The sequence below is a fragment of the Eremomyces bilateralis genome, assembly GCF_010015585.1.
Source record: "Eremomyces bilateralis CBS 781.70 unplaced genomic scaffold P152scaffold_6, whole genome shotgun sequence".
NCBI lineage: Eukaryota > Fungi > Ascomycota > Dothideomycetes > Eremomycetales > Eremomycetaceae > Eremomyces > Eremomyces bilateralis.
The window spans coordinates 1,364,289-1,389,658 of record NW_022985072.1 but is presented as its reverse complement, the minus strand read 5'-3'; the positions used below and the strand labels follow the sequence as shown (position 1 = coordinate 1,389,658).

At 51.4% G+C, this 25,370-nt stretch overlaps 11 protein-coding genes across 11 annotated transcripts; 6 read left to right on the top strand and 5 right to left on the bottom strand.

Annotated features, from left to right (window-relative positions):
- Positions 1-1,124: 1,124 nt before the first annotated feature.
- On the bottom strand, positions 1,125-3,594 carry P152DRAFT_302886 (uncharacterized protein). The gene is made up of 2 exons (XM_033675095.1): positions 3,068-3,594; positions 1,125-3,016 (listed from the first exon to the last, which is right to left on the bottom strand). Exons 1-2 carry the CDS (start codon positions 3,396-3,398, stop codon positions 1,272-1,274), a joined length of 2,076 nt encoding a protein of 691 aa, XP_033535691.1. The 5' UTR covers positions 3,399-3,594; the 3' UTR covers positions 1,125-1,271.
- A 269-nt stretch (positions 3,595-3,863) lies between these two features.
- Positions 3,864-4,608, top strand: P152DRAFT_448414 (AMP-dependent synthetase and ligase; the record flags this gene model as incomplete). The annotated part of the gene is made up of 2 exons (XM_033678054.1): positions 3,864-3,879; positions 4,220-4,608. 2 exons carry the CDS (start codon positions 3,864-3,866, stop codon positions 4,606-4,608), a joined length of 405 nt encoding a protein of 134 aa, XP_033535690.1.
- A 338-nt stretch (positions 4,609-4,946) lies between these two features.
- Positions 4,947-5,510, top strand: P152DRAFT_472828 (uncharacterized protein; the record flags this gene model as incomplete). Its single annotated transcript, XM_033681183.1, has 2 exons — positions 4,947-5,300; positions 5,349-5,510. 2 exons carry the CDS (start codon positions 4,947-4,949, stop codon positions 5,508-5,510), a joined length of 516 nt encoding a protein of 171 aa, XP_033535689.1.
- Positions 5,511-5,593: 83 nt separating this feature from the next.
- On the bottom strand, positions 5,594-6,562 carry P152DRAFT_303156 (uncharacterized protein). The gene is made up of 3 exons (XM_033675098.1): positions 6,514-6,562; positions 5,871-6,442; positions 5,594-5,808 (listed from the first exon to the last, which is right to left on the bottom strand). The coding sequence occupies exon 2, from the start codon at positions 6,346-6,348 to the stop codon at positions 5,902-5,904; it is 447 nt and encodes a 148-aa protein (XP_033535688.1). The 5' UTR covers positions 6,349-6,442; positions 6,514-6,562; the 3' UTR covers positions 5,594-5,808; positions 5,871-5,901.
- Positions 6,563-7,213: 651 nt separating this feature from the next.
- Positions 7,214-8,648, bottom strand: P152DRAFT_302899 (uncharacterized protein). The gene has a single exon (XM_033675096.1). It carries the CDS (start codon positions 8,252-8,254, stop codon positions 7,463-7,465), a length of 792 nt encoding a protein of 263 aa, XP_033535687.1. The 5' UTR covers positions 8,255-8,648; the 3' UTR covers positions 7,214-7,462.
- Positions 8,649-11,128: 2,480 nt separating this feature from the next.
- P152DRAFT_394479 (uncharacterized protein) lies at positions 11,129-11,704 on the top strand (the record flags this gene model as incomplete). Its single annotated transcript, XM_033676259.1, has 1 exon — positions 11,129-11,704. A coding segment is annotated over one exon (576 nt), but the record flags the coding sequence as incomplete, so codon positions are not given.
- Positions 11,705-14,703: 2,999 nt separating this feature from the next.
- P152DRAFT_465777 (alpha/beta-hydrolase) lies at positions 14,704-15,537 on the bottom strand (the record flags this gene model as incomplete). The annotated part of the gene is made up of 2 exons (XM_033680652.1): positions 14,704-15,057; positions 15,109-15,537. The coding sequence occupies 2 exons, from the start codon at positions 15,535-15,537 to the stop codon at positions 14,704-14,706; spliced, it is 783 nt and encodes a 260-aa protein (XP_033535685.1).
- Positions 15,538-15,704: 167 nt separating this feature from the next.
- On the top strand, positions 15,705-17,402 carry P152DRAFT_433767 (tRNA-guanine transglycosylase). The gene is made up of 3 exons (XM_033677471.1): positions 15,705-15,996; positions 16,065-17,073; positions 17,122-17,402. The coding sequence occupies exons 1-3, from the start codon at positions 15,756-15,758 to the stop codon at positions 17,294-17,296; spliced, it is 1,425 nt and encodes a 474-aa protein (XP_033535684.1). The 5' UTR covers positions 15,705-15,755; the 3' UTR covers positions 17,297-17,402.
- A 430-nt stretch (positions 17,403-17,832) lies between these two features.
- Positions 17,833-18,963, bottom strand: P152DRAFT_481210 (uncharacterized protein; the record flags this gene model as incomplete). The annotated part of the gene is made up of 2 exons (XM_033681801.1): positions 18,816-18,963; positions 17,833-18,766 (listed from the first exon to the last, which is right to left on the bottom strand). The coding sequence occupies exons 1-2, from the start codon at positions 18,833-18,835 to the stop codon at positions 17,833-17,835; spliced, it is 954 nt and encodes a 317-aa protein (XP_033535683.1). The 5' UTR covers positions 18,836-18,963.
- A 203-nt stretch (positions 18,964-19,166) lies between these two features.
- Positions 19,167-21,063, top strand: P152DRAFT_433761 (uncharacterized protein). Its single transcript, XM_033677470.1, has 4 exons — positions 19,167-19,370; positions 19,421-19,447; positions 19,502-20,272; positions 20,319-21,063. Exons 1-4 carry the CDS (start codon positions 19,322-19,324, stop codon positions 20,864-20,866), a joined length of 1,395 nt encoding a protein of 464 aa, XP_033535682.1. The 5' UTR covers positions 19,167-19,321; the 3' UTR covers positions 20,867-21,063.
- An 820-nt stretch (positions 21,064-21,883) lies between these two features.
- Positions 21,884-24,065, top strand: P152DRAFT_457411 (HCP-like protein). Its single transcript, XM_033679222.1, has 6 exons — positions 21,884-22,033; positions 22,106-22,145; positions 22,196-22,289; positions 22,353-22,659; positions 22,845-22,909; positions 23,932-24,065. The coding sequence occupies exons 1-6, from the start codon at positions 21,935-21,937 to the stop codon at positions 23,987-23,989; spliced, it is 663 nt and encodes a 220-aa protein (XP_033535681.1). The 5' UTR covers positions 21,884-21,934; the 3' UTR covers positions 23,990-24,065.
- The last annotated feature ends 1,305 nt before the right edge of the window (positions 24,066-25,370 follow it).

Genomic DNA, 25,370 nt, shown 5'->3' with positions numbered 1-25,370 from the left:
TCCACCGGCGATGACGATGATCGTGACCCCGTTCCTTGCGCCGACTCTCCTTTGTCGCTTTCGAGTGTCTTGAACAGTTTGTGTTTGCAATTTTAGATTAGTTTCATGGGTGCTGTTCTGCAAGCGTGTCCCATATCATCTGGTGTTTTACATTGCGAATAGTTAGATTTCTGTCGATTGCTGTTTCTTCCCCAGGATTTCGGGGTCCTTTCATTCATGCACATCAGAGCGTTCCGTCTATTTCATTGTACAGCATCGTTCAAGGATTTATGAGAGCGCTTCGAACCGCCTCTCCGTTTTCCTTTACTCTATACCTCTCGATTTTGTTGGAATCATCCTAGTCGCTCTACGGATGCTAGGAGGAGTGGCCACAAGACGTCATTGTACTTATTCCTGACCGGTTCATGAAAATGACTGAAGCCACAGTCAGGTCTCCCGGATCAGTAACACGCTTTGCTATGATTATACCGGCACCATCCAGTGCATATATTCCCCTAGATGAAGACATGGTATTCTCAAATGTCGCCAGCCTAGATATATGATGTCATTTGACTGTCACATGTGACGGCCGACCAGCCCCTGAATCCCGCGCAACGATCCAAATCCACCCCATCCTATCCATATATGTGCATTTCCTGGCCATGGACTGGCAGAGTGATTTGCCAACCCCCCTCTAATCCGCCTAGCATCTCACCTCGTCCACCCCCTCCCACCAGATGAGCCCCCATTCCCGTTCACTTTCCCCTCGGCCATGCTTTCCTTGCGGCACCGGCGGCAACGGAGCCTTCTGTCTGCCGTCTGCCGCCCTGCTGCTTGAGGCTTGGGATGATACTCCTGGTCCCGTCCCTCTTCTCAGGGGTCCGGGGGTGGATTTGGCGTTAGCGTGCCCGCCTGCGGAGGTCCGGGTGGCGATGCTCGTGACGAACTGCTGGATCCTTGGGGTGGCGTCGATAGTCCTCGTTCGTCGAGGTTCCTAGGGCGGATTTGGCGTTGGCGTTCCCCCTCGTGGGAGTCCAGCGTGCGGGGCTCGCGAAGATAATCATTCGGTAATGAATTGCGAATGGACCCATAATCTCCTGGTTCTAGGGTATCAATCTTTAAGAACGATGTCCTATCACGTCTAGGAATCGATTCCCGTGGATAATGCCAGTACACCCAGAGAGATATTGCCGCCAACAATTCTAAGTAAGAAGCGTCCAGTGTGTGCACTGAGGGTTTTTATGCAGTGTCTGTCGAACCCCATAGTCTGGTCGAATAGCAGCTGTAAAATCTCACTCTGGCTGGACCCGAATGACGACTACATCTTGTCTTTTTCGAAGGACTAAATCTTGCTCTCGGATATCATGAAAGGATTCAGGGCATTCATGTGGCAAACTAAGGTCCACCATGTCCTGCTGTTTATAGCGCTCTAGCGCTTGAGAAAACTCGAGCAATTCCACGTTTACAATAAAGACACTGACTTCGCCATACGTGTCGTCGAATGTGCAACCATCCCCGGATGTCAACTCCATGTGTATGCGTGGACTGTGTACTCGCACCGACTGCTCTGGGGCTACTCGAAGTATCAAGGGGGGGCCAAGGATCAAAGGATGTGTCTTCTCGATCGAAATCCTGGATTTCGGACTATATAGGATCGAAACAAACGAACCATTGGCACTACGGCATGTCCCCAATCTTTGAGGAATAGCGGGTTGATCCACTGGTTCAGGAACGTCGATGATTTTCGAATTTCCTATACGGTCAACAGTCGGCAGACTTGCTAGGTCCGATAATTCGTCCGTATCTTCAAGATAAACGGAGGGGGATATCTCCGTTTGGACGGGCTGGACACCGTGATCAGAGGAAGGCTTTTGTTTTGGAGACGTGCTAACCGGCTCGGGTTGCACCAGTGACCTGTTGGAATCTTCATTTTCGAGCTGATCTTGACCGGCTCCTGGCACAGCTCGTGGTGGCGCCTGACGATGCACTGATAAAACTGAGGAAGCTTGAGAGCCCAAGTGGAAAATTGTACTCTCGCATGGGTAAGCCAGTTTAGATTTTCCAGACTTGAGAGTAGTCTTGATCCTATCTTCTAGGGCGTTGTTGAATTGGACTAAATGCCCATTGATTGATTCTTCAGGCAGCCCAAGCTCGTCATGGTGAGGGAGTCTCCACGGCTCGTAAAGGCGGCCATGGGTGCCGGGCGTGTAGAAACGGCCATGTACCCTCAGGAACAGGTTGCAAGAGAAGCATGCATGTTTGCTGGAACAGATGACCCGGGGCGGTAGAGCAATGTCATCTTTGGAATCTTCATATTGGAATAGAAGCTGAATCTCCGCGTGAACTAATTTGTCCCTCTCTGAAAACCTGTCGATGTTCTCTAATATTCCTGCCTGGTCAGTCTGAAGCTCCTTATATATATGACGTAGCAATGCTCGTGAGACTTTTGACTTTTTAGACGCAAGCGTGCGCCTGAACAAGCCGGAACGGACCCCTGAAGGTTGCGGACCCTGATTGCATTCCATGAATGGGCCTAGTTCAACCCCTTGAATTGTCATGTTGCGGATGATGGGGTATTTTTGTATTAGAGAAACAAGAGTGCGTGCAGCGAAGAGATACTGCTGTAGCTGCTTGAACCTCCTGATAGTGGCCGTGATTTCAGTGAGGTTTGGAACAACGGCATGCTTCATTAGTAGACCTAACACGGCCAACAAGTCGACTTCAGCCAGCATGTCATTAATTCTATGAATGATCTGGAAAAGGTTTGTTTTCTGCTGTCCCAATTTGGCCTCAGATGCGGACATCTCCTCGATTCGGTCAAAATCTTGGACGAGAGAGGAAGTGTGCTCAGTTAGGGGAATCAGTTCTGACGGTGCTTTCCTGATTTTGTCGAATAATCGGACAAACTCATGCAGCTTGCGAATAATAGGCTGCCTGTTCGATTTCCTTGAATTGGGAGCATGGTGCGAACATAATCGAGACAGGAGCTTCAGCCGGCAAACATCAATCATCTCGTTCAATAGAGAGTTCGAAGTGACTGTCCCCCAACACTCTTAGCCAAGAGACTATTCAGCGGGAAAAGACGCACCGTTGTCGCAGTTCAAGTGGTTCATAACCTTATGAAAAGCAATTTTCCGATTTTCTTGAGTCCCTGAGTTCACCGCTGTCCTTAATTGAAGATGCCCGCCATCCGCGACTTCTATGCAGACGGCCCCAACTCGCTTCGGATCGTCGGTGTTCACCAATATTAGGGCAAATGCCTGAGCAAGCTGCTTTTCATGTTTAAATATGAGTGGATAAGAACTTTCGTAACGTTTGTTGCGATGGGGTATTTCATGCTCAGTTACTGGTTCCAGGACGGGGCCCAACAACGACAAGAGCGCCGTATTCTCAGATATAGGATCACCAGCAAGGGCCATTATCGAACATAAACGAATAACTCATAAAAATGATGCTCTTTGTTTCCATATTCCTTGAGCAAACTATCAACGAGATACTGGACATTTCGAAAGCGGTCGAAAGCTTTGGAATCCGGATATCAATATCAGGCTGAGTGCACTGAGTGTCCTATCACCAAGGACTTTTGAACCCGGTCAGAGGACAGCTGCATAATTGTATGCAAGCCACCCACCAGTATCCAATAAGACTTGACAGATGTATGCAAGCAGGCTGCTCGGGTATTGTGAATTTTCTATCAACCTGATAGCTTCTGCGGCGTAGATAGTTAAACTGCGATGTCCAGCTTCTATGAAAAGTATAAGTCAGTTTGTACCTTGTATTCTAGAAGGCTGGTTTTCCAATATTGAACAGGTCATGCGCATCTCTGATGGTGACTCGAGAAAGGATATTCTGGCATTCCAATAACGGGAACTTGCAGCCTCATCATGGCCAAAGGCAGTGGTGAGATTGGAGTGCCAATCCAGTCCCCAATTTGTGTAACATTGACTGCCGCAATTGATGAGTCACAGGGCATATCAGCCGTGAAGCCCATCGAAGAAATTTGGCGAGAAGACGTGTATCGTTCTCCCTCGCGATGTAGAGTGCGAATAGCAGGCAACAAGATTAATGAAGCCATATGATATGCATCCATATGATATGCAGCATTCCCACATTGCGAAAACAGGTGTGGTGAGCCCAACCTGACTCTTGGGATATCGACCAGCCCTCGGTCCATGTATATGTCCACGAGGTGCTCGCTATGACTTGCTAGAGAAAAGCGATGTTTGTCTTTGTCGTCAAGCACATTTGAAGGTCTGGTGCAAGACAAGGTTGCAAGAGCTGGCTCCCAACGTCCACATTGTCAATCTTTTCGGCACGACGGAGACACAACGGGCGGTGAGCTTCTTTGAAATCCCAAGCCGAAACGCAGATCCGAAATATCTCGACACACTCGGTGACGTCATCCCTGTTGGGCAAGGCATGAAAGATGTCCAACTGCTCATTGTCGATCGAGAGAACAAAGACCGCCTCTGCGATGTTGGTGAGACGGGGGAGATCTATGTCCGCGCTGGCGGATTAGCCGAAGGGTATCTCGGACTCGAAGATCTGACCAAGCAAAAGTTCGTTGACAATTGGTTTGTGGATCCGAAGAGTGGGTTGTCGAAGATGAAGAACGAGTCAAAGCATTGAGTCAGCCGGAACCCTGGAGACAATTCTACAAGGGACCACGAGATCGAATGTATAAATCAGGAGATCTGGGAAGGCGACGAGCTGATGGCAACGTGGAATGCACGGGGCGAGCGGACAATCAAATTAAGACCCGAGGATTCCGAATCGAGCTGGGTGAAATTGATGCTCACGTCACATCTCATCCGCTTGTGCGCGAGAATGTCACCCTCCTACGAAGGGATCCGAATGAAGAGCCGCAACTCGTCAGCTACATTGTCCCCGACATGAAACGATGAGAGGCCTGGGCGAAGGAGCAAGACACAGGCCGCAGCCTGGAAGTTCAGGCGAGCGAAGATAGCATGGTCGACCGGCTTCGGCGCTTCCGACAACTGCGAGACGATGTTCGAGATCATTTGAAGACCAAGCTCCCCGTATACGCCGTCCCGACAGTCATCGTCCCTCTCTACCGCATGCCGCTGAATCCGAACGGAAAGATCGACAGGCCCGCGCTCCCGTTCCCCGAGCCCCACGAACTGGCCCATTCCATGCCGAGGAGGACATCCCACACCACGGCCGCCATGTCGACGACGGAGAGGACTCTTGGGAAGATCTGGAGCCAGGCGCTGCGCACGCCTGTGAACGTCATCGGACCGGAGAGTGACTTCGCCGACTTGGGTGGACACAGCAACCTGGGGCAGCAAATGCTCTGGCGGGTCCGAAAGGAATGGTCGGTCGACCTTCGTTTACCCGCTATATTCTAGTTCCCTACCCTTCGTGGTCTCGCCGGGGAAATCGACCGAGCTTTGGATCTTCAAAACAGCACAGCCTCCACGTCCGTCATCATCATCATCATCATCAGCCGCCCACCCGTGCAGCGAGATAGTATTGCGCATACGTTAGGTCGAACGGACCTGCTCCGGTGACAAATAGTCGCGCGAAGAACACCAACAATTATACATGTGGCGCTTATGCGAGATATCAGTTTGAAGTGATCAATTTCAATCAGTGACATGTAGAAGGATTGCAGCAGACGGAGCCAAAGAGGAAAAGAAAAGAGACTGAGGAAAAGAGGAAATATGAAGCCAGAATCCCAACTCTACAAAGGACGAACATGCATCTAAAAATAGGCAGACAGTCCAGAAAGAGGCCATCCGAAAATTGAGGCTCTACAATCAACGCAGGATATATTCTACTCGATATGAAACCTTCAATTCTTGGTCTCTAATTCTTTCAGAAATGCCCCAAACAGCTATCCGAACTCCTCTAACCCACCTCATTTCTACCTTTATGAAACCGTATCACCCTGTACATACCTCAAACCGCTTCCATCCACCACCGATGGAGTAACGCCACCTGCTCCCGGCGCTTGCGTGGGTATACATTTAATTCATCTCTCCACTTCATAGTAGGTCGAATATACCAATTACCACGCGCTGGAGGGAGTTTGGAGAATTTGTTGAAACCAACAGCCGCGAACGCTCCGGGGGATGTGAGTGGTCGAGGGGAAGCGCCGGGAAGTGGAGGGCGCTTAGATGAAGGCTGGAGATGGGGCGACGAAGGTTGAGGATGGGGAGCGGGAAGACTTGATGGAGGATGAGGATGATCTGGGATAATAATATGGCCTATGGGATGGAGAGTTGTTGATGGAGGTTCATTTCGTATAGTATGAATATTGAGTATTAGAGAAGAGTATTGAAGATTCCACGTCTGGTGGTTGGGATGGTGGTTGGTCGCCTTATTGGTGCCTTGAACTGCTAGCATAGCACCACGTTGAGGCCCTGACAGACCGGAGCACCATCTGCATTTTGAGTAAGGATAGATCTTTCATCGTGTTACCCAACACTTGTGTTTGTCACTGTTTGAGAGTAAGTGCCATTCAAAAAGATTGTGAGATTCCCCGAGTCTCAGATCATGTGGGCTCCTGACTTGTTTGTCACTAAGCTCAGCCCTTCGGCAAGAACTTCCAAGTTCCACTCCGTGCTTCAACTTAGTTGGCCATGTGTCTCAACTCTCAATTTTCGCGACGACATCAAGGAGGCTGTGTCCATCATATCCTCAACAGTCATCCACAGCCAGGCGTTATTACCGGTCAGTTGAACGCTATACTTGTGTAGCGGGCTTAAAATAGGGCTTGGAGGACAGTCTTCATGCTGTCCTGTGTTCGAGAGCGCGATAGGATATCAAATTCCGGAAACATGCTGCCTAAAGTCAGGAGTGAAGCGTTACCATGGTAGTGGCTATTGAGGCTTGAAGTCAAGCCTTGCGATGAGGTTTCCACGATCATCATGACCACGCGGCACGCCTCCAGCTGCACATGATCCATGTTCACGATAGGAGCGTTCACCGGAGCACAGAGCCTTGTCAGATGAACAACCATCCAGCTGAACAGGACCAGCACGCTAGGATTCCCAATGTCTAAGACATTGGCGAAAAAGTGACCTCAATTTTCCTCCCAGTGCAAAAATTCACATGCATCCCCCGTGTTCTTTCTCGCGCGTAAAGAGACGTTTGTACACTCCCGCTGAGTTCACGATAGGCACCGCCTCATCGGGTGTGGCTCCGTCGCAGCAGCGCCCCTCCGCGGAGCGCACAGCTGATTATGAGGATCGAAGGGCAAACGATGCTCCGTCCCCCTGGGGCGGCGGGTGAACTTTCCTGCTGATCGACGTTGGTGTGTCCGAAGTCAGAACCTAGAAATTCGAGGACAAGTCGAGCCGGTGCAGTGAATCGAGGGACGAGGATGGATGCGCTACCCCAGGATCCCATCGTGCATGATCCGATAGATCGAAGCGTGAAGGAGTCCGTCAGGGAAAAAGCGGGATCGCCGTCCCCGTCCAGCTGTGTTGAACCAGCTGGGCAAAGTCCACATGCAAGACTATTGCTTGCTATGCACCTTCCGCAGTTGATTAATGGATTCTAAACTAAATGATCCTTCGAGCACCACGACTCCTGATTTGCATATCCTGCAGCGAAAGAATTTTAACCACCAGCAGTCTGGAACCCCAAATGTACCTCCCCTCCACTCGGAGAGCCCGCTGCGTTCGGCGATGGGGCTCTCGGTCCAGCCTCGGGCTCCATTTCGCGAGGCGCCTGGGCTCTCACCCGCCGCGTCGCTGCGGTCATTGGCGACCCTAGTGCCAGATCCGGCGGCTTGATAGAAGTGTTGAATCGTCGGAAGGGTCCGAGTTCCGACAGGTCGACAGGGCAGATCCGCTGTGGCTAGTGAGAACCCCTGCACTTCGGTCACAGCCACAATTGGTAACCCCTGACCCCCTGCAGTGTCTTGGCCACGACGCAGTTTCGGATGGCTGGCAGATGAGCCAGGCAGCTGACGAAGCATCTGGAACAAATCATGCCATGGATCGTGAATACTCCACGGAGAGCCGTGGGACAGGCGGAGCACGGAGTAAGGGAATCGTTGTGGTGATTGGCCATCCCATCCTTGTTTGAAATATTGAATTCTTGCGGCGGAATTTGCGCGACTGAAGGGGACACAACTCCGGATGGGCGACGGAGGACACCAAATCGATCTCGCCACCACCGCCACGAGCCAATGTACGTCGGGTCTCTGGTGGAGCGCGGGACAAATATGGGCTGTCACGTTGAAACAAGAAATAATGCTCGACTGCCGAGGATGATTGATCCCTCGATTAACCAGTGTGGACATGTCAAGTGTCTGTGAAGCATGATCGCAGAGCACACAGGAAACTAGGGAGAATCTGATATCGAATCAGGGGATGACGATCCAAGGATCCTGATGTTTGGCTTTTCGAACCCTTTGTTCTCCCTGCATGGCTTCCCTATCGTGTCTCGACGCGTCGTTCAGTAATTCGGGCAGAAATGCCATGCATAGCACTGGGAATATTCCTTTGTTCTCCGGCCGTGGATCGCGATCTCCAAATTCCGAGTCATACCTTGTATTGAACCAGCCTCTTTCAATGTTCATGCCTCATGGCCACGTCGTTCCTATGCTGGCTCCCGCCATGGTGTCACCAACTCACCGCACATCGTTCAATGTTGAGCTACGCATGAGACATGACAGTTCGCACCACAGCCAAACGACCCCCCTCCGCTCCGACATCTGCAACACCAGCTCTCCCTGCGTCCCCCAACACCCTTAAACTGCCCACTCACCTCGTTGGCCACCGTCGCAACCATCCTTCGCTCGCAACCTCTTACCTCAAACACGGGGTGGAGTTACAACCCGACCAGTGCGGATCGGTAAGCGACGTTTGGGCGCGCGAAACCGCGAAGTGGACATCCGAAACGGGATTGGCGGACGCGGGGCCGGGACTGGAAGCTGGTGAAACGCGGAGGGACGGGCTGGCGCTTGTGTGGCGGTTGGTGGAGCGGGTGGAGGGGGGGATCTGATTGGCGTCATGTGCGAACTGCGAATGCGGGCGGTCGGGTGGAGTGGGTTTGGGGGGAAGTCAGGATGGAATTTAGAATTTAGCGATGGAGAGGTTGGCGTCTGGCGAGGAAGTCATAGTCGCGGTTGGGGGTCATTTGTTTCGATCCTGGCGCGACGGCTGCGAACCAATGGTAGAGGGGGTGGACTCGACATCTGAGATATTCGAGTTGGCGCTGTGCGCTCCTGCGTCACGGTTGGCAGGTTGGAGTTCGAGATTGCTCTTTATTTGGCGGATGGAGAGGGATTTGTTTGATCCAGGGGACGCAGGTTGGCGATGGTATTAGTATCAGACATTCTCCTGTCTTGGGAAGAAAGGAATATATGACTATTGTTTTATCACAAGCATCCGATTCAATTAATTCCCGCCTCCTCCAGCCTTCTCCGTTCCATCCTCCCTTCCTTCCTGGTCGAAGGGATTTAATTTTTCTACGTCGCTAGCGACTTCAATAATATCAGCGTGACAGCCGATCTTTTTCCCCAGCTCCTTTCACTCTCCCCTCATCCTCTGGATCATCCAAGCCTCGTGAACGCAAGACGCTCCCGAAAAGCAAACGACGGACCCATCTATCATTCACCAAATCACCAGACCCGAACGGAAGCTAGACTTTACGAATAAGTCCGTTCATCCTTCACGATCGTCGACGCAAGGGTTAGACCTGGTCGGCATCCAAGGCACAGCCCGCACCGCCTCTTCCGCACCAGCGACCGGCTAATCGGCGACCCCCAGCTGGCCTCGCCCGTCACCTGCACCCACCACCCCCCAATCCTCACCATCGCTGCATCGCATCGCCATCTGGACACGCAAGTCTAGAAGAGGCAAAAATTCCTTTTTTCCCCACAGCAATAATGTACGTATCCCTTTTGCCCACAGCCAAGGAGGCCTTCCGCATAGGGGCGCACCTCCATTCTTGCCATCCATCCCACCCAGCCAGACAATTTTCTCATATAATCACCCAGTGTCTCGACCAAGTCCCATCACCTCCTCTTCTCGGCCGGATCTGAGCAGCAGGACGTAACAGACCCAAAAGTCAGTGCATGTTCCACCATTCCACCTCTCACCAACCACGACCAACTAACCGACTTCTTTTTGTTTTGCAGAGCTTTAATTAATTTCTGGTTTCGGACTTGTGTCTGCCTCCTATCCTCCTCGTGTTTCGTTACCTGCCGTCATCGGGCTAGCACTCCCAGTGTTCCCAGCATTCCCAGCCTTCTTTCCAAGCCTCCTTTTTCCGCAGAGAGCCCACCAACCCACCTCAACCACTTTGACCACTTGGCACTTCACCATCTCACCACTCAACATTCACCACTCCCTCCTCACCACACAAACCACCCCGGACTAGCAATCGTTCCCGCATCCGGCCTCCCACTTAACGTCCTGCACCGGCCAACCCCTCCTACTGCGGTCGGTTGCGATACGTACAGCTCGACTCCAAAAAGGACAACGAGCAGCCACTGCACCCACGTCAGCCTTCTCGCCAACCTCGACTCTAACAGGTTTCTAAACACGCGTTTTTCTCCTTCGTTTTTTGCCTTCGTGCATCACCGGCAAGAAAGAAGGCAGAACATTCGTGCCATTTCCGGATTTAATCTCCCGGTCCTCCACTTCCATTCCTGGGTTGCATCCCCCTCGCAACCGCACATCCACCTCTTCCAATTCCACTCTCTTATTGAAGATTTATTCAGGACTTGTCTATCTAAACGACAATAGTCCTTGGAATTAATCCTCGAATCCTCTTGCACACAGCCAAGGGTGACCGGACCTGAGATTATCCATCTCACTGTCTCACTCTGCCTTGTGTGGCTCATCGTCATCCTTCCTTGCTTCACGTTATTGACTAAGCCTGTTTCAGCATCCGCATAAGGCCTGGGCTTCATTCGATCCGTGATAAGGGTTATATCACCGACCGGTCATCACTGCAACACTATTGTTGTAGCCTGACTATTCAAGTCAATACGCACCTTGTCGAGGATCGCGTTTATTGAGCCTGCCGATACATCATTTGTGTTCTTGCCACCCGGCAATCTACTTCAATCTCCCGATCTTTCATTCTTCTCCTTGAATATATCCTCTACCACCCTGGCACATCCCCTTCCTAATTAGGACTCGACATCTCAAACGATCTCGACATCATGGAGCTCTCACCACCCCCGACACCGGTCCAGAATAAGGCCGCCCTGGACTACTTCATCCAACTTCCCGTCTCAAAAGAGATGATCAACCACCTCGCCTTCAAGGCCAGTCAGGTCATCCGCTGCGACTCCTCTCTTAACAAGAACCTCCCACCAACACCATCACCAAGTCCACCACACCCATCCTCACAGCAACCTCCTCTCCCTTCACTCACGGAATTTATCACATCCCTTGTCACCCGCTCTCATGTCCAAATCCCCACTCTCATGTCCACCCTCGTCTACCTCTCACGCCTACAATCACGGCTACCCCCGGTTGCCAAGGGCATGCGATGTACCGTGCACCGCATCCTTCTCGCGGCACTCATCCTCTCAGCCAAGTACCTCAACGACTCCTCCCCCAAAAACAAGCACTGGGCCCGCTACACCGCCGTCAAAGGCTACGAGTCCTGGGGCTTCGCCATCACTGAGGTGAACCTGATGGAGAAGCAGCTCCTCTTCCTCCTCGACTGGGATCTCCGCATCACACAAGAAGACCTCTACACCCACCTCGACCCCTTCCTCGCGCCCATCCGCGCCCAACAAGACGCCTCCCGCGCCATCGCTGCCGAAAAGGCCGCCCACGCCGCCCGCGTCAACGCCCACCGCCGCGCCCACTCCTCCCCCTACAGCTCCTTCATCAACTCCACCTCCTCCAGCTACGCCTACCTCCCCACGGGCCCCTCTTCCCGCTCCTCCAGCCGTACCCCCTCCCTCTCTCCCCCTTCCCGCTCCACCACCTCCACCAGCGATGCCGACTCCCGCTCCTCCCGCTCCAGCACCCCACTCTCCCTCCTCGACCCCTACGCGGACCCCGACGACCTCCCGCACCCCATGTACGACGCCGCCCCCGTCGAGTTCGACTCCGAGTCGCTCGTCCACCTCGAGGCGCCCGTCATCCGCATCGACGGGAAGGCGCGGTGGCCCGGCGCGTTGCCGGCGCCGTCGGGGCGATTGTACGGCGAAGTGCCTGCGGGGAAGATGGCGATGCGCGGACGGAAAGAGGACGTCAACGCCATGGATGAGAAGCCGGCGAAGAAGCAGCGCGTCGGCGGGGGGATCTGGGTGAGGGTTTTCGGCGGGAATCAAGTTCAAGGGCGCACGATGGGCGTCTGATGATGATGACGACGGACGACGCAGTTCAACCTACGAGACAGCAAGGAGACGGAGCAGCCGCAGGCGGTGCGCTCGAGAGGAATGGATATCGCATTCATAGCGAGGAGTTCGGATGGGATTGTTTTATCGACGGATATTCGGTAATCTGAGTATGCATGCATGGATGGCATGGTCGGCGCAGGCCATGATCCACTGGGCGTTTTACGTGGCAGTTTTTTTTGAGGGCATAGAGATAGTGAGGAGGGCATGGATGAGCTATGGAATATGATGACTGGAGGGAATCACTCGCTCAATAGAGAGGTAGAGATATGCTGATGAGGAGAAGAGTAATGAAGACTATCAGATTCAACATTCTACAATATGCTGGTTGTGAGCTTATTGCACGTACACAAAGGGAAACGTCTGTCATGCTAAACCATTGGTAACTGACAGAGTAGGAAGCAAGAGATACTCAGTGTTATGGGCATGGCCTATGATTGGCATAGGCTGAGAGCCTCAACCTAATCAAGTCTAGCGTAGAGACGGAACCTCATCAAGATTCCTCTGTCATAGTTACCTTGTACTGTTCATCTCAATCTAGAATATCTTTGGCTACGCGTATATTGGGTGCATCCAGCTACCGTGCCGTAACACTCAGTGTCATGGACAGACAATAATACCTCTCCTGTGGCTGCCTCGTTATTAGGTAGGCATTATTATTGTACCCAAGGTATTGACGGCTGAGACTGATCGTTCCGTTTGCTGTGGATATCCCCCACCGGGTTGGCTCTAGAACTATAAAAGTCGGCTTTCACTGTAGCCAGAAAATTCAACCTCCTCGACTCTCATTTATTAATGAAGCCTTCTATAGCAATCTGGTGATTTCTGTATTATTAACGCGGCATCAATGAGGCAATCAGGGCTTAATCATCTATTCTGGAATATTTGCGTGTCCAATCATATCGGATTCTTTTTAACATCATCGTCTTTGTTGATTTTAGAGTCAAGAGGCCGGGACAAGTAACTATTCGTACCACGCTATCTATCTATTATTAATCGTCTCTGGTACCATTAAATGCAATAAATACTGCCCTTTTCAATTTCGCAAATGAATATACAATAGATTGTATAATCATCCATGTATAACTCAACTTCACGGCAGGCGGCACAGAACAAAACATAATTCCTTCCTCACATATAAGTCGCTCACGGTTAATCCTTTCTTTGGTCACCCAGCGCTCTGTGTACCTCTCCTCTTTCTGTTCATCGGTTCACAGTTTGACCCTTTTCATTTGCAACCGATCAGTCAAAAATGTTATCGTCTGTACAGCGGAATCCATGCAACATACATGAGCTGTCAGGTTTTCACTGGAGTGATATTGGAGATGCCTTAAAATCATTCCATGGTCGCTATGGCGTCTCAGAACTCCCACCTGAATATGCTAGGAATCAAGCCTGTCGACAGGCGGCGAATATCTGGAAGGATTTCCATCGGTTGAACCCGATCATCGAACGACACGAAGGGACGATTCAGAACCATTGGTCGAAAAAGGCAATGGAACACCGGCGACAACTCCTTCTCCGATCGCGGCCCGGAATGTCGAAGACCCGCCGACCTAATTTCGACAGATTCGGAAAAGAAACGGACCAGCAACGGAAAGGTAGTACCCGCTCCAGAGACGCATCCATTTGGCCCTACATCAATCAAGGAGATCTATGCAAACCAAAGCCGTTATTCTTACTAAACTCTTGTGGCCTCATTACCCCCAATAGTTTAGTGGTAAAGGACAAAACGACGTGCTGGTTCAGTGTGCAAGGACTCTGAGAGGAAGAAATTCTTGTTAAGATTGAAGTTTGCTAGTTGGAGAAAGTTAGGTATATTCTCAAGCCGTTCGCAATGTAAATATACTTATATTCCGCGGGCAAGTGCGAGGAACAACTAACATCCCTCCGGGGTTACGCGACGCCCTTCGTGAAGGGACAAATCACAGGTACTTTGGCTTCGGGCAATTCAAACATCTTGCACACGCTGAAAATTCCAATCATCAATGGCAGAGTCTTGGGGTCACTGCTAGAGAATTTGGAGATTCATGCTGATGGTGAGATCTCAGATTGAAACGTCTCTCCTGCGGATACGCAACGACTTCTCGCCAATTGCAAAAGAGTCATCGTGCTCAGCAGAGCCATTCGAACTCGTCGCGATATTTCCATGCCCAGGAAATTCTTTATGCTCGCTGGGTTGCCGGAGGCCACGACGCGTCAGACACACTTTCCTGCTGAGGTACGGGACAAGTTGAACAGTTTGATACGTGAGTTCGAGACTATTGAGGGATCGTCGAGATGGGATAGCCTGAAAATGCCGTGGAGATCGGAGTGGTTCAAAGCGACACTGCTTCACGCAACCAGAAATCTTGGAAGTCATGCCAAAATGCAATCGACATTCATGCTGACCGCTCGGTGATGGAGATGATCCAATCTGCGACTTCCTTAGGCCGAGATGCATTTGGCGCATGTCCAGATTCGATTTCTGTAACATCAACCTTGCCACCGATCTGCCTTTCCATCATCACGATGCTCGCTCTCTGGAGCTCGGGCTCCTGCGCAAGGTCCTTGGTACACAGCAAATACGAAACCGGCACATCTTTGAACCCAGCATGACTCAGACTAGCAGGAAACGTAGAACCCGAATGACGAGTACTCATCTTTGCCCACTTTTCGCCGTCTTCCTTCGGCAAGTCGTTGAAGACACTGGAAGCAGTAGCCGAGATGTCCGTCTGATGCAACCATCCATCATCCTATATTTCACGTTAGCCCCAGACACACAAATTGCATGAAGCGAGACAGACATCAAACCTAATCTCGAATGGAGCGGCTCGGGGAAGCATATTGTCCGGCATAATAACGCTGGCATCAGATTCTCCGACTGGTAGAATGATGCACGAAATATAAGCCAGTCTCACCAGACCGCCTGAATTGCCCTGTCGCTGTCTATCAACTTTGCTGAGTCCTTTTGTGCTTTCTGTAGCAGGTAGACCGCCGTAAGAGTGGGCGATGAGTACGACGTCTTTGCCTTCGTTTGCGTGCTTTGAGATTTCTGAAGCGATGAAAGCGGCGTCGTCTTGCATGGTGCCTGCAACGTTGGCTTTGTAGCCTACGCTGGGAAGGTGAAGAGCTTGAACCGAGTATCCTTCATTCGCGACATGGGTGATCACGTCACTGTACAGTTCAGGCAGTGTGAAGCCTCCTGGCACGATCAAGATTGTCGGCTTATCCATTGATCACAGAGAGAATTGATTAAGGAAAAGCTGTATTATTGGGTGAGATTCCATGCTTCAGAGGTTTGGACTTGAAAAGGGGCTGAGCAAAAAGTGGACCTTTTGCCTTACAGCCTGAGGTTTGACCAAATATTCGAGATCTTTGATATTCATGTTCGCTCCGAATTCCGCGTACTTATTATGAACACGCTGAATGACCATCGTTATGAACCGCTGTCATGGCCGAATTGACTCCTGAACAGCTTGAAACTCTGCCTGATGAGATGCGCATTTTCACAATCCAGAAGGCAATTGAGTCTTCCGGCCCACGACTCGGTCGTTTAAGCCTTGCTGGAAGAAAAGTTTTGGAGACGCCGAATTACTTGGGGAATGCATCGAGAGGGGTTATCCCTCATCTGTCTCCAGATAACTTCCGCAGACATACAAACGTATCTGGAGTCTACCTTTCGCTAGAAGACTGTAGGTCTAGGGAACCCTTCTGAGGAACCGGAAATGTGTCTGACAGAGAGCTCTTTGGAGCGCCGAAGTTATAGAGAAGATACCGCGTGACGTTCCTCCAATATACAACCAAGATGCCGCTCCCAACGAGTCTGCGCTCAAGCGGTTTATATGCCTTCCTGAGGATAACATTGCCGTCCTCGGCGCTCGTCGATACACGCCCGTAGTTGGATCCGCACACAACACCGATACTAGCATATCAATATGCGCCTCTGTCGGCTTCCGAAGCCTACCCGTACAGGACTATATTACAGCCACGCTGAAGCTGTGTCCGGATATCGCTATATGCCTCGCCGACGTCGTGTATGACCATAACCCGAGCAGACGACGGATGGAGAAAGTGTCAGACCGTACTTTCTCCTGGGTCACGAAGATGATCGAGCAGTTGAACCGTCCGGAGGTTCAGGAGAGCCGCCCGACGCTGTTTGCGCCTATCCCGCCGGTCCCGATCGGGCGTCAATGGGCGTATATCGACAAACTCTCCGAAGAACTGAAGGATGAGATATCGGGATTGGCGATATATGACGCCGAAGCGATTGGTAATTTGCCAGAGCCGTTGACTCTGCTCCCGCGACTATCCATGTCGCCTTTGACAAGTCCAAACCAGCTACTACAACAAATCGCTTCAGGATATGACGTCTTCATCGTTCCATTCATCAACCTTGCCTCCGACGCGGGGATAGCGTTAACCTTCCAGTTCCCACCCCCTGCAACTACTTCTGTGGACACTCGGTCAAGTCCGGTAGAATTGGGACTCAACCTTTGGGATAAGGTCTATGAAGCGGATGTTTCGGCCGTGATGGAGGGTTGCTCTTGTCATTGTTGCACATCCCACCATCGAGCATTCTTGCAGCACCTCCTAAACGCCAGAGAAATGCTGGCCTGGGTCCTATTGCAGATGCATAACCATCATGTGATGGACAACTTCTTTGCCAGAGTGAGGAAGAGCATCGCAGATGGGACATTCGAGGAAGATCGATTGGCATTTGAGAGATATTATGTACCAGATTTGCCGGAGCAAACAGGACTAGGTCCCAGGTACGTATCTTCAACGGGATTTCAAAGGATGTTGACTGATTGTCACAGGATCCGGGGATACCAGTTCAAGAGCGGCGAGGGGGATCCAAAGGCGAACCCCGCGCCTTTCACGATGCTCGATGCTCAACGCGAGGGGTTGGCGGAGAGTGCGACTCCTGGTGACGTGCCGGACAGCGAGTTGATCGAGCATGGCTTCGCGGAAAAGACGGACAAAGCGAGCTGATGATGGTTGGGCTGTCTTGGAGAGTTTCATGGGGAGTCTGGAAACTAACACCGAAGGAGTAGAAGTAATTAAATTCCCCGATAGTTGCTTCTGATTGAACTGAGCCATTTAATAATTCTCAGCTATCGAGTGGGTGACATTAATGCGACCATTCCCAGTGTAAATACAATAGAGGTTGGATGACAGACCTACACCACTGAAGTCCCCGTTATGAGTTCTAGCATCTGGGGTGGAAGAAGTTGAGGGTCCTTTACCTTTGACGTGCTCCTCCAGCCTCGCGGAAAGGGAATAAAACTATCGATTAATCTTATTAAAGGGGTGTAAGACGGTATTTCTACTCCAGAGGTAATGGAAGGCGAAAAGAGAGTAACGGGTAAGAGTTTTGGACGCCCTAGGGATATACATCAGGGCCATCAATTTTTTCCCCTCCGGATAAGATTGAATATTAACCTTGTCTATGATGGAGTTATGTCCGAATTATATACCTACCACCGTGCTGGACGGCATGCAAAAGGCTTACAACAAGTTCTTTAGAGTCAACTCGGCTTTGGTGTCCAGCTCTGAAATTCTCTCATCAACCTCTCAGATCCCTCAGATCGTGTATATTGAAAGCCTCCTTTTAGCTTCTTTTCCATGACCAGGCCAATCGCGCCCTCTTCGTCTTGCGCCGCTTTCTGTGCTCGCCACTCTTGGTCGTCTTGGTCTGGTTTCCGTAGAACGCAGGCACCAAAATCTAGCATGATTATTTTAAGCAGGGCCGTACGTGGATCTGTTCGGATGATGAAATTCCTGGTCTTGACATCTTCGTTGCGGATATCTCGCTCGCCGATCCGGTTGACAATGCGGATGGCCTCATCGCATATTTGTTGCCAGGCGGCTTTCGGCGTGTTTTCTTCAAGGTCAGTTAAGTGGTAGCCTTGGATATATTCTAACAGGATGCCCGGACAGTCGAGATATTTATCGATTAGACCGGCGCTCGAGGGGCGTCTTATTAGCACACGCGCTATAAGACGGGGAATATCCTCGCCTTGCAAATCGGGGAGTCGGTCGTATACTTGTGTTTCCGTCATATAGTAGTTTCGGCAGCAGTACTGTAGATAAGCTTCAAGGTGAGCTCCATTCCAGTCCTTTTGCGCGCTTGGAGTCCACTTGTAATCGGTCTCTTGTTCCGCACAGAATGTAAAAAGCGCTGATATGTCATCGTCGTAGACGAAATTGCGATATTCGTCCTCGATCTTAGGATCCCAAGGGCAGGCTTTATTATACCGCCGAACTTCTGTAGCAAAGCGTCGATCGAAGAGTTTGAGTACATATTGGCCTTTCAACTTCAACATCGACCAGTCGAGCTGAACAAGTAAAGCGCATGAAAGGGTGAAAGGCTCAAAAGCTTTGAGGACGGTTACGTCCAGATTGTTCGATGGCTGTCCATCAATTTGAATGGTCAAGGTATTCCCCTCGAAATATGGGGGGCTGAGAGCGGTCAGGAATAGTTACATCTTGAACGATTTTTTGTCCATACGAAGATGCTGTAGAGTCCATTTGTAAACTTATATTGAAGACGGTGCTAAAGGGATCTTGAGGGAATAATGTACGGATAAGTTAGCTGTTCTAATAGTCTTCACCGCCTTTTAATTATTTTTCTAAAGTTTGACGAAGAAAAGAGAAACTATCTAACCTGGGCTAACTTAACTAATTGTAGTTAATTATGGAAGATATGTTGATCAGAGTGGATGGGCCACGTGACTCTATCATCAGCCGCAACACGTGACTAAGTAGCCAAAAGAGATTTCGGCCTTGATGCCTAACAAACATCAATCACGTGAATCCAACTGACGTTCCTTCCCAACTTCACTCATCCGCCTTCAGTTATCATCGATTGCCTTTGTTCACCTTTGGTTCCTCCCAACTTTAACTTCCTCTCTTCCTCTTTTCCATACAATCGTCTTCCACGAGTCGCCGTACCACCGGATCTTGTTATCTGCTATCCGTTAGCTCACATGCATACTAACGCCTAACAGCACCAGAATGTCTGATGAGAATAGCGAACTGAAGGCGAAGATCGCTGCTCTAGCTGGTAAGTTCGGCTGCCGTGGATTCTCACATCGTCCTAACTCAGTTCTACAGGCCAGATCAACCGTCACAAGCAGCACAGTAAGTTTCCATTAGTGTTTTTACTGTTCTGAGCCGTACTGATCAATGACATAGCCGCACCTGGTTATCACCATCCATATGCTAGCCCATCCAGCCCATCATTTCCACGAGCCCGTATCAACAAAACCCGAGCACCCGCATACCGCAACCGGTCACTAGTTCTGACCTCCGCTCAACCGGGTGGTCTAGAAACAGCCGCAGCAGGAGAGAGCCATGGATCGCTCTCGGATAACTCTAATGGCTCGCAAGCCTGGGTCTCGAAGCGTGACAGGCATATGCAGCTAATAAATGCTTCGGTTTACGATCAACGAACGCAGCAACGGTCCAAGGAAATTGATGAGACGATGAAGCGTCGGCGAGATTTGCGTGACCGGAAAGATAAGGCCAGTCTCCAGAGTTATTTCAACGGCACACCTGGCGTCCCTGGAGGCCTTGGGGACGGGAAACAGGTTCTTGTTGACGGCCTTGGCTTCACGTTTTTTGACGGTGGGAATAAGCTCATCCGAGTGCCCGGTATTCTTAACAACGCCATTGTCAGCCACGACGGGCTGACATCAACAGGAGCTTATCCGCATGTTCCAACGCCAAAGACGGCCAATGTTGCCGGAGTCACGTATTTACGAAGCAAAAACGGCAACCTCATCCGAGCCGGATTGATGAACCAGCCGTACGTGTCCGGAATGAGCAACCAGGCAGTAACTAACCGTGACTCTAGCACGCACAACCCCGTGAAATCTGGCAAGCTCTGTCCCAGATTCACATCGACTGGTAGCTTGATTCCCTTTCAAAGCGCAAGCTTTCAGCACGTGATGATTCAGATTCATCGTGTTTGCCGAAGGCCCAATGTTGTTCAGTCTAACCCATTTCATAGGTATCTGCGCCCACGGATCTCGATGCCACGATATCCACGATGCGTCGAAGGTTGCAATCTGTAAAACTTTCCTTCACAAAGGCGAATGCCCGGAGGGGGACGCTTGCGACCTCTCTCACGAACCCACCGCTCACCGCGTGCCACTCTGTGTGCATTTCCTAAGGGGTAATTGCTCCAACCAAAATTGTCCCTACAGTCATGTGAAACCCGCTCCTGGGGCTCCGGTCTGTCGTCCATTCGCTACAATAGGGTACTGCGAAAAGGGTGCCGAGTGCCCTGAACGCCATGTCCATGAGTGTCCAGATTATGCTAACACAGGAACCTGCTCCAACCCTCGCTGTCGTCTTCCACATCCTGATCGAGCCGGTCAGATCAGGAAGGCAGCGGCAGCGGCGTCCAGCTCCAACGCATCTACGGACACACCACGGTCTTCGGACAGTGATGACGACGTGGATTCTGACGGTGTCACCGAAGATCTGACAATGTTTGATGTTGGCGATGGCACCGGTCAAGAGATGAGGCAGCAGCAGGATTATATTCCCGTCTGATGCCCGGGTCGTAAGTTGCCCTGTACTTTGTTGCAGTCGTTCATGGCGCTGGAGCGGGAAGCATTGCATGATACCCAGGAGTGTTCTTGACAGGACACATATTCCGACGTCCACATGCTATGGATGGACTCCTGTGCATACACGAAGATCAATTATCTGATAGAATAATATCAATGGAAAAACAGTTGAACATGAAGTCCATGGTCCTAGTAAATGATCTGTAGACTCCTGAGAGGTGAAGGTACTGCCTCGCCTCGTTTGACGTCAATTTCGCTTTCTTTCAAAAGCCATTTGAAGATGTTCCCATCCATTAATACGGGTGTTGTAACTTACAGAAACTTTGCTTTTCATGGCCAACTTTGGGGACTTAATTTCCCCTGATCCACTTCAGAGTTCCTGGCATACCTGTAGGGATAGCTTGAGCTTCAATATGTCCCGACTCCCTAACGACAGGCAGGCACTCGATACTCCATGTCGCAGCACAGAATAACTGCGCCCCGCTTGCGCCTGGGTGACGCAAGTGGAAACCCGGCCATTCTAATTTAAGTAGCATATTCAGGTACATCACTCCCTTCAAAAACTTTTGGATTTCTTGTCATGTAGGAAAGGTCTATCTTAAGTTGAGATGAGCGCAAAATGACCATCCGCGACCTTCTCAAGAAGAAAGACAAGCTCGGGGAGCACGAGGAGGCGCCAACGCGGGAATCGTATGAGAATCCCGTCCCCGAATTCACGTTCCTTCGCACCACGACCCATACGCAAGAGATTATTGCCCCTCCGCAAGTCGAGGAGGCCTTCCCCTCCTCCCAGAAATCGCGACGCCCTTCCATGGACGGCAAGCGCCTTAGTCGGTTCCGCAGCTCCTCCAACGCATCGACTACGTCCACCCACGGCGCGGAAGGCACCGAACGACCCAAAAGCGAGCGGCGACTGTCCGCGCGACTGCACCTAGGGTCGCGATCCCGATCGGCCAGCTCGAGCTCGGTCAATGTACCGGCGGATTTACCCGACATCGGAGAGGATGAGCTGGGGGATGAGGCGGAGGCGAAGTGGGAGAAAAGAGCGACAATGCTGGCGCAGGGGAACCCGATTATGCGGCCAAGGAGAGCGAGTGCGAATTATCAGGCGGAGAGTGGTGGGATAAGTGTCGCTGATGCTGGGGGAGATGTGAGTGTACATGGACAGCTCGCCCGCGATATGGTGGTGGTGGTCGCTGATTATGGCCGTCGCATACTGTAGGTGAACATACAAGAGGCGATTCGACTCCACGAAGCAGGCGGTATGTTACAAATTCATGGACGCACGCAAGTTCGTCGCTAATCGATCTAGATCTCCAACGCGCAACGGCAATGTTCGGACGCCTCGCGGACCCCAACGGTGCCAACAACGCCCTCAGTCAAGTTCTCTATGGCCTAGCACTCAGGTATATCCCGCCACCCTTCCCATCTCCAGAGACGTATGGCTGATACCCCCTCCCCATCCCCAGACACGGCTGGGGCTGCGCCCCCCAACCCGACCTCGCCGTCACCTTCCTCTCCTTCGCCGCATCCAATAGCGCGGAGATCGAAAGCCTCGCGCTGGCGGCTGGCATGAAGAAGGGCGGCGCCGCGAAAGGGGAGCTGGTGCTTGCGATCTTCGAGCTGGCAAACTGCTTCCGGCACGGCTGGGGGATCAAGAAGGATCCGGCGGCCGCGAGGCAGTATTATGAGACGGCGGCGAATCTGGGGGATACGGATGCGATGAATGAGGTGGCGTGGTGCTATTTGGAGGGGTTTGGGACGAAGAAGGATAAGGTGAGTTTCATGGCGTGCCGATTGCTAGTTACCGGTATACTCTGGTACCTTGTTTACGATCTACTTGCAAACTTGATTTGGATCAAAGACAATCTCGGTTTATTCATGGAGTGGATACAATCTGCTCGCCTCATATCTTGGGTATCAGAAGAATGCGCATTCCATATGGCTGACACGATTCTCAGTTCAAAGCGGCGCAGTACCTCCGGCGCGCGGAGCAGAGCGGACACAAAACAGTGGGCAACAGTTGGTACGTATCCCTTTTCGTTGCATCAGTCACCTTACCTTCCCGTCCCTATCCACGGCCATATTTTCGGAACACTCGTTCCTGTCTTAGGACCGGACTCCATCACGTCGGATCCCCAGGAGAATGGCCGGACGATCGCGCAGCTGAAAAGAGCACGGGAAACAAATCACGACGAAGATGGCTCAAAAAGGAATCCAAAACAATAAACAAATCTACGCTACACTCTACAGCGTCGAACGCGTTCTCGCATTGTTCCTGCTTTTGTGCTTGCTGCTGTCGTTCCCACGCAACGGCCGGTTTCAATGTCGGGCGCCAAGCCCCCAACGAATAGACGAGACGGTCCCATTTCCTGCGATGCGCACAGCAACCATCCCACCCGTTGAATAATCACATAATCCATGCGAACCGACATCTCGCCTGCATATTTGCGTTTCGGCGCTGGCTGAGTGGTGGTGGACGGCTGGTCGCGATGTAGTCCTCGCTGTCGACGTCGTACACGTGGCACCATTCACGATGAGCTTAGCTTGACGTTCGAAGCTCCACGGTGTCTGGCCCCCTACCACCAACCACACCTCCCGCACCCTCTCCTACCAGCACGGGAACAATTCGAGAATCGATACGTGCCGTTGGGGAATTCATCCCCTTGCATGGTCTGGTTCGTGAACAGCTCTGCTCTCCCGTGGTCCAGCCAGCTGTTCGCCTCATCCAAGAACGGAAGTCTTCAAACCTGCATGCGATGCTACGCTAGGAGACAACCCATCGATCTTCGAGCGAGGGTCCATCCAAAGGACGCAAGCCTTGCTCACTCTCTCCTCCAATACCATCAGGACTCCGCATCCGCTTACTTTGTCCGGTGCCGCGGTCAAACTCCGCCTTCTTGCGACGTCCTCGCGGCCGGGGAGGGGCGCCCGGATCTGCTGACCATCCCATCTTCCCTCAAAACCTTTTCTTGCGTCCCTCACGTTAATCGTATCAAATGCGGATGGTGCTGGATATCGTTGACTGACTTTTCCGCGTGTTTACAGGATCTGGAAGGATAAATACGGTGGGCTGAAGAAAGCGGCAGGCTCGTCGTCGGTTTGATGGATTGAAGATGATATTTTGAGGGGATTTTCATTGGATACCTATGATAGATGGGTGGGATTTAGTTGAGTGGGATTTCCACGCACGAAGCCGATGCTAGGGAATGATTTTCAATGTCCGTAATACTGCACCCCGATCTCGGAGACATTTGTTGCGTTGGGCGAAAGAGGGCAAGGCTGACCGGATCATTTCTATCGACGTCCATTCCTCGTTGGGGGAGGTACACTGATCATCCAAGCGAGCATTCCGAGTGATATCTCCGTGTTTTCGCTTCCAACTGATCAACCCGTCGCCTACCCGACCCGCAGGAAGCAGCCAGCCCAGCCCAACTCCTCCCTCCCTCCTTCCAGAAGCGGCCGCTGAACGGTGTGGTGAATGTGATTCCCTGTACAGGAGCCCGTGTGATGGTCACGTTCCTTACATCCACCCGGCCTCCTGATCTCAATCCCTAGCGGCCGCACCTTGCATTAGACGCGTGGATAGCACGACAGGCGGGCTCAATAGGATGCCATGGTACGATATCAGTTTGATCATCGGAGGAAATAATGAGACGAGTGTTCGAGCGTGATCGGAATCCAAGAATGGTCATCCGGTCAGCGATGCTTCTCCCGAAGGGGTTCCCTTACGGTCCGGGTGGTAGTGATCATCACCCTTTCTAGGACCAACCGACATAGACTGAATATCGTGCACTTGAGACGGTTTAGTGCAAGGAAAGCGTTCCATGAGAATCGATGACGGGCGTCTAGAAGAGTAGAGCGGAACACATGCCATTCCACTACCAACTATCAAAATCAACTATCAACAACCAGTTTTCTCCCTCACAAAAGAAACCCAGACAAATGAAAAGATACCGTCTGGTATACCTAGGTAGTCCACTGAGATGACAGCCAAAGCCACCGTCCGTCCCAATGCCCATCCATCCATCCAACCACCCCCCGAGCCATGAACCATCCAATCTCGTACAACATTCGGCGTGTCCCATTCATTACCGAACCATGGTCAGATCCGCAGTAGATAGATAGATCAATGACTCGTTCCGATTTCATAACCTCGTCGTCATATGCGCGTAAAAATTGAAAACTGAACAAATGAAGAAAGCAGACGGCACACCCCATGAAGATATGGAGAGATGCGAGGGAAATGCAAACATGAAAAATCCATCGCTGTAAACCCGCTGAAAGCCGCTCGCTGTACCCAAAACAAATTGCCAAAACGTCGTGTCATCGGTGGTGCGGACAGTGTCCAGCATCCATCATCCATCCCATGGCTTCGTCTCGTGTTAGATCGTAAACTATCATATCGTCCCCATTCTTTGTCACAAATTGACCTCGTCAGTCATCAATATCTGTCATCACCTTCCCTCCGGGAACCTCGCTCCACG

Excerpts from the sequence above, each read along its gene's own strand:
- P152DRAFT_302886 (XM_033675095.1), bottom strand. The coding sequence starts at position 3,398 with ATGGCCCTTGCTGGTGATCCTATATCTGAGAATACGGCGCTCTTGTCG. Across the intron at positions 3,017-3,067 it reads CCACTTGAACTGCGACAACG|TCACTTCGAACTCTCTATTG; the intron begins GTGCGTCTTTTC and ends GTTGGGGGACAG.
- P152DRAFT_303156 (XM_033675098.1), bottom strand. The coding sequence starts at position 6,348 with ATGCTAGCAGTTCAAGGCACCAATAAGGCGACCAACCACCATCCCAAC.
- P152DRAFT_302899 (XM_033675096.1), bottom strand. The coding sequence starts at position 8,254 with ATGTCCACACTGGTTAATCGAGGGATCAATCATCCTCGGCAGTCGAGC.
- P152DRAFT_433767 (XM_033677471.1), top strand. The coding sequence starts at position 15,756 with ATGGCCGAATTGACTCCTGAACAGCTTGAAACTCTGCCTGATGAGATG. Across the intron at positions 15,997-16,064 it reads CTACCTTTCGCTAGAAGACT|TTATAGAGAAGATACCGCGT; the intron begins GTAGGTCTAGGG and ends GGAGCGCCGAAG. Across the intron at positions 17,074-17,121 it reads CAAACAGGACTAGGTCCCAG|GATCCGGGGATACCAGTTCA; the intron begins GTACGTATCTTC and ends TGATTGTCACAG.
- P152DRAFT_433761 (XM_033677470.1), top strand. The coding sequence starts at position 19,322 with ATGTCTGATGAGAATAGCGAACTGAAGGCGAAGATCGCTGCTCTAGCT. Across the intron at positions 19,448-19,501 it reads CAACCGTCACAAGCAGCACA|CCGCACCTGGTTATCACCAT; the intron begins GTAAGTTTCCAT and ends TCAATGACATAG. Across the intron at positions 20,273-20,318 it reads CGTGATGATTCAGATTCATC|GTATCTGCGCCCACGGATCT; the intron begins GTGTTTGCCGAA and ends CCCATTTCATAG.
- P152DRAFT_457411 (XM_033679222.1), top strand. The coding sequence starts at position 21,935 with ATGCTGGCGCAGGGGAACCCGATTATGCGGCCAAGGAGAGCGAGTGCG. Across the intron at positions 22,660-22,844 it reads TTGGGACGAAGAAGGATAAG|TTCAAAGCGGCGCAGTACCT; the intron begins GTGAGTTTCATG and ends CACGATTCTCAG. Across the intron at positions 22,910-23,931 it reads AAAACAGTGGGCAACAGTTG|GATCTGGAAGGATAAATACG; the intron begins GTACGTATCCCT and ends GCGTGTTTACAG.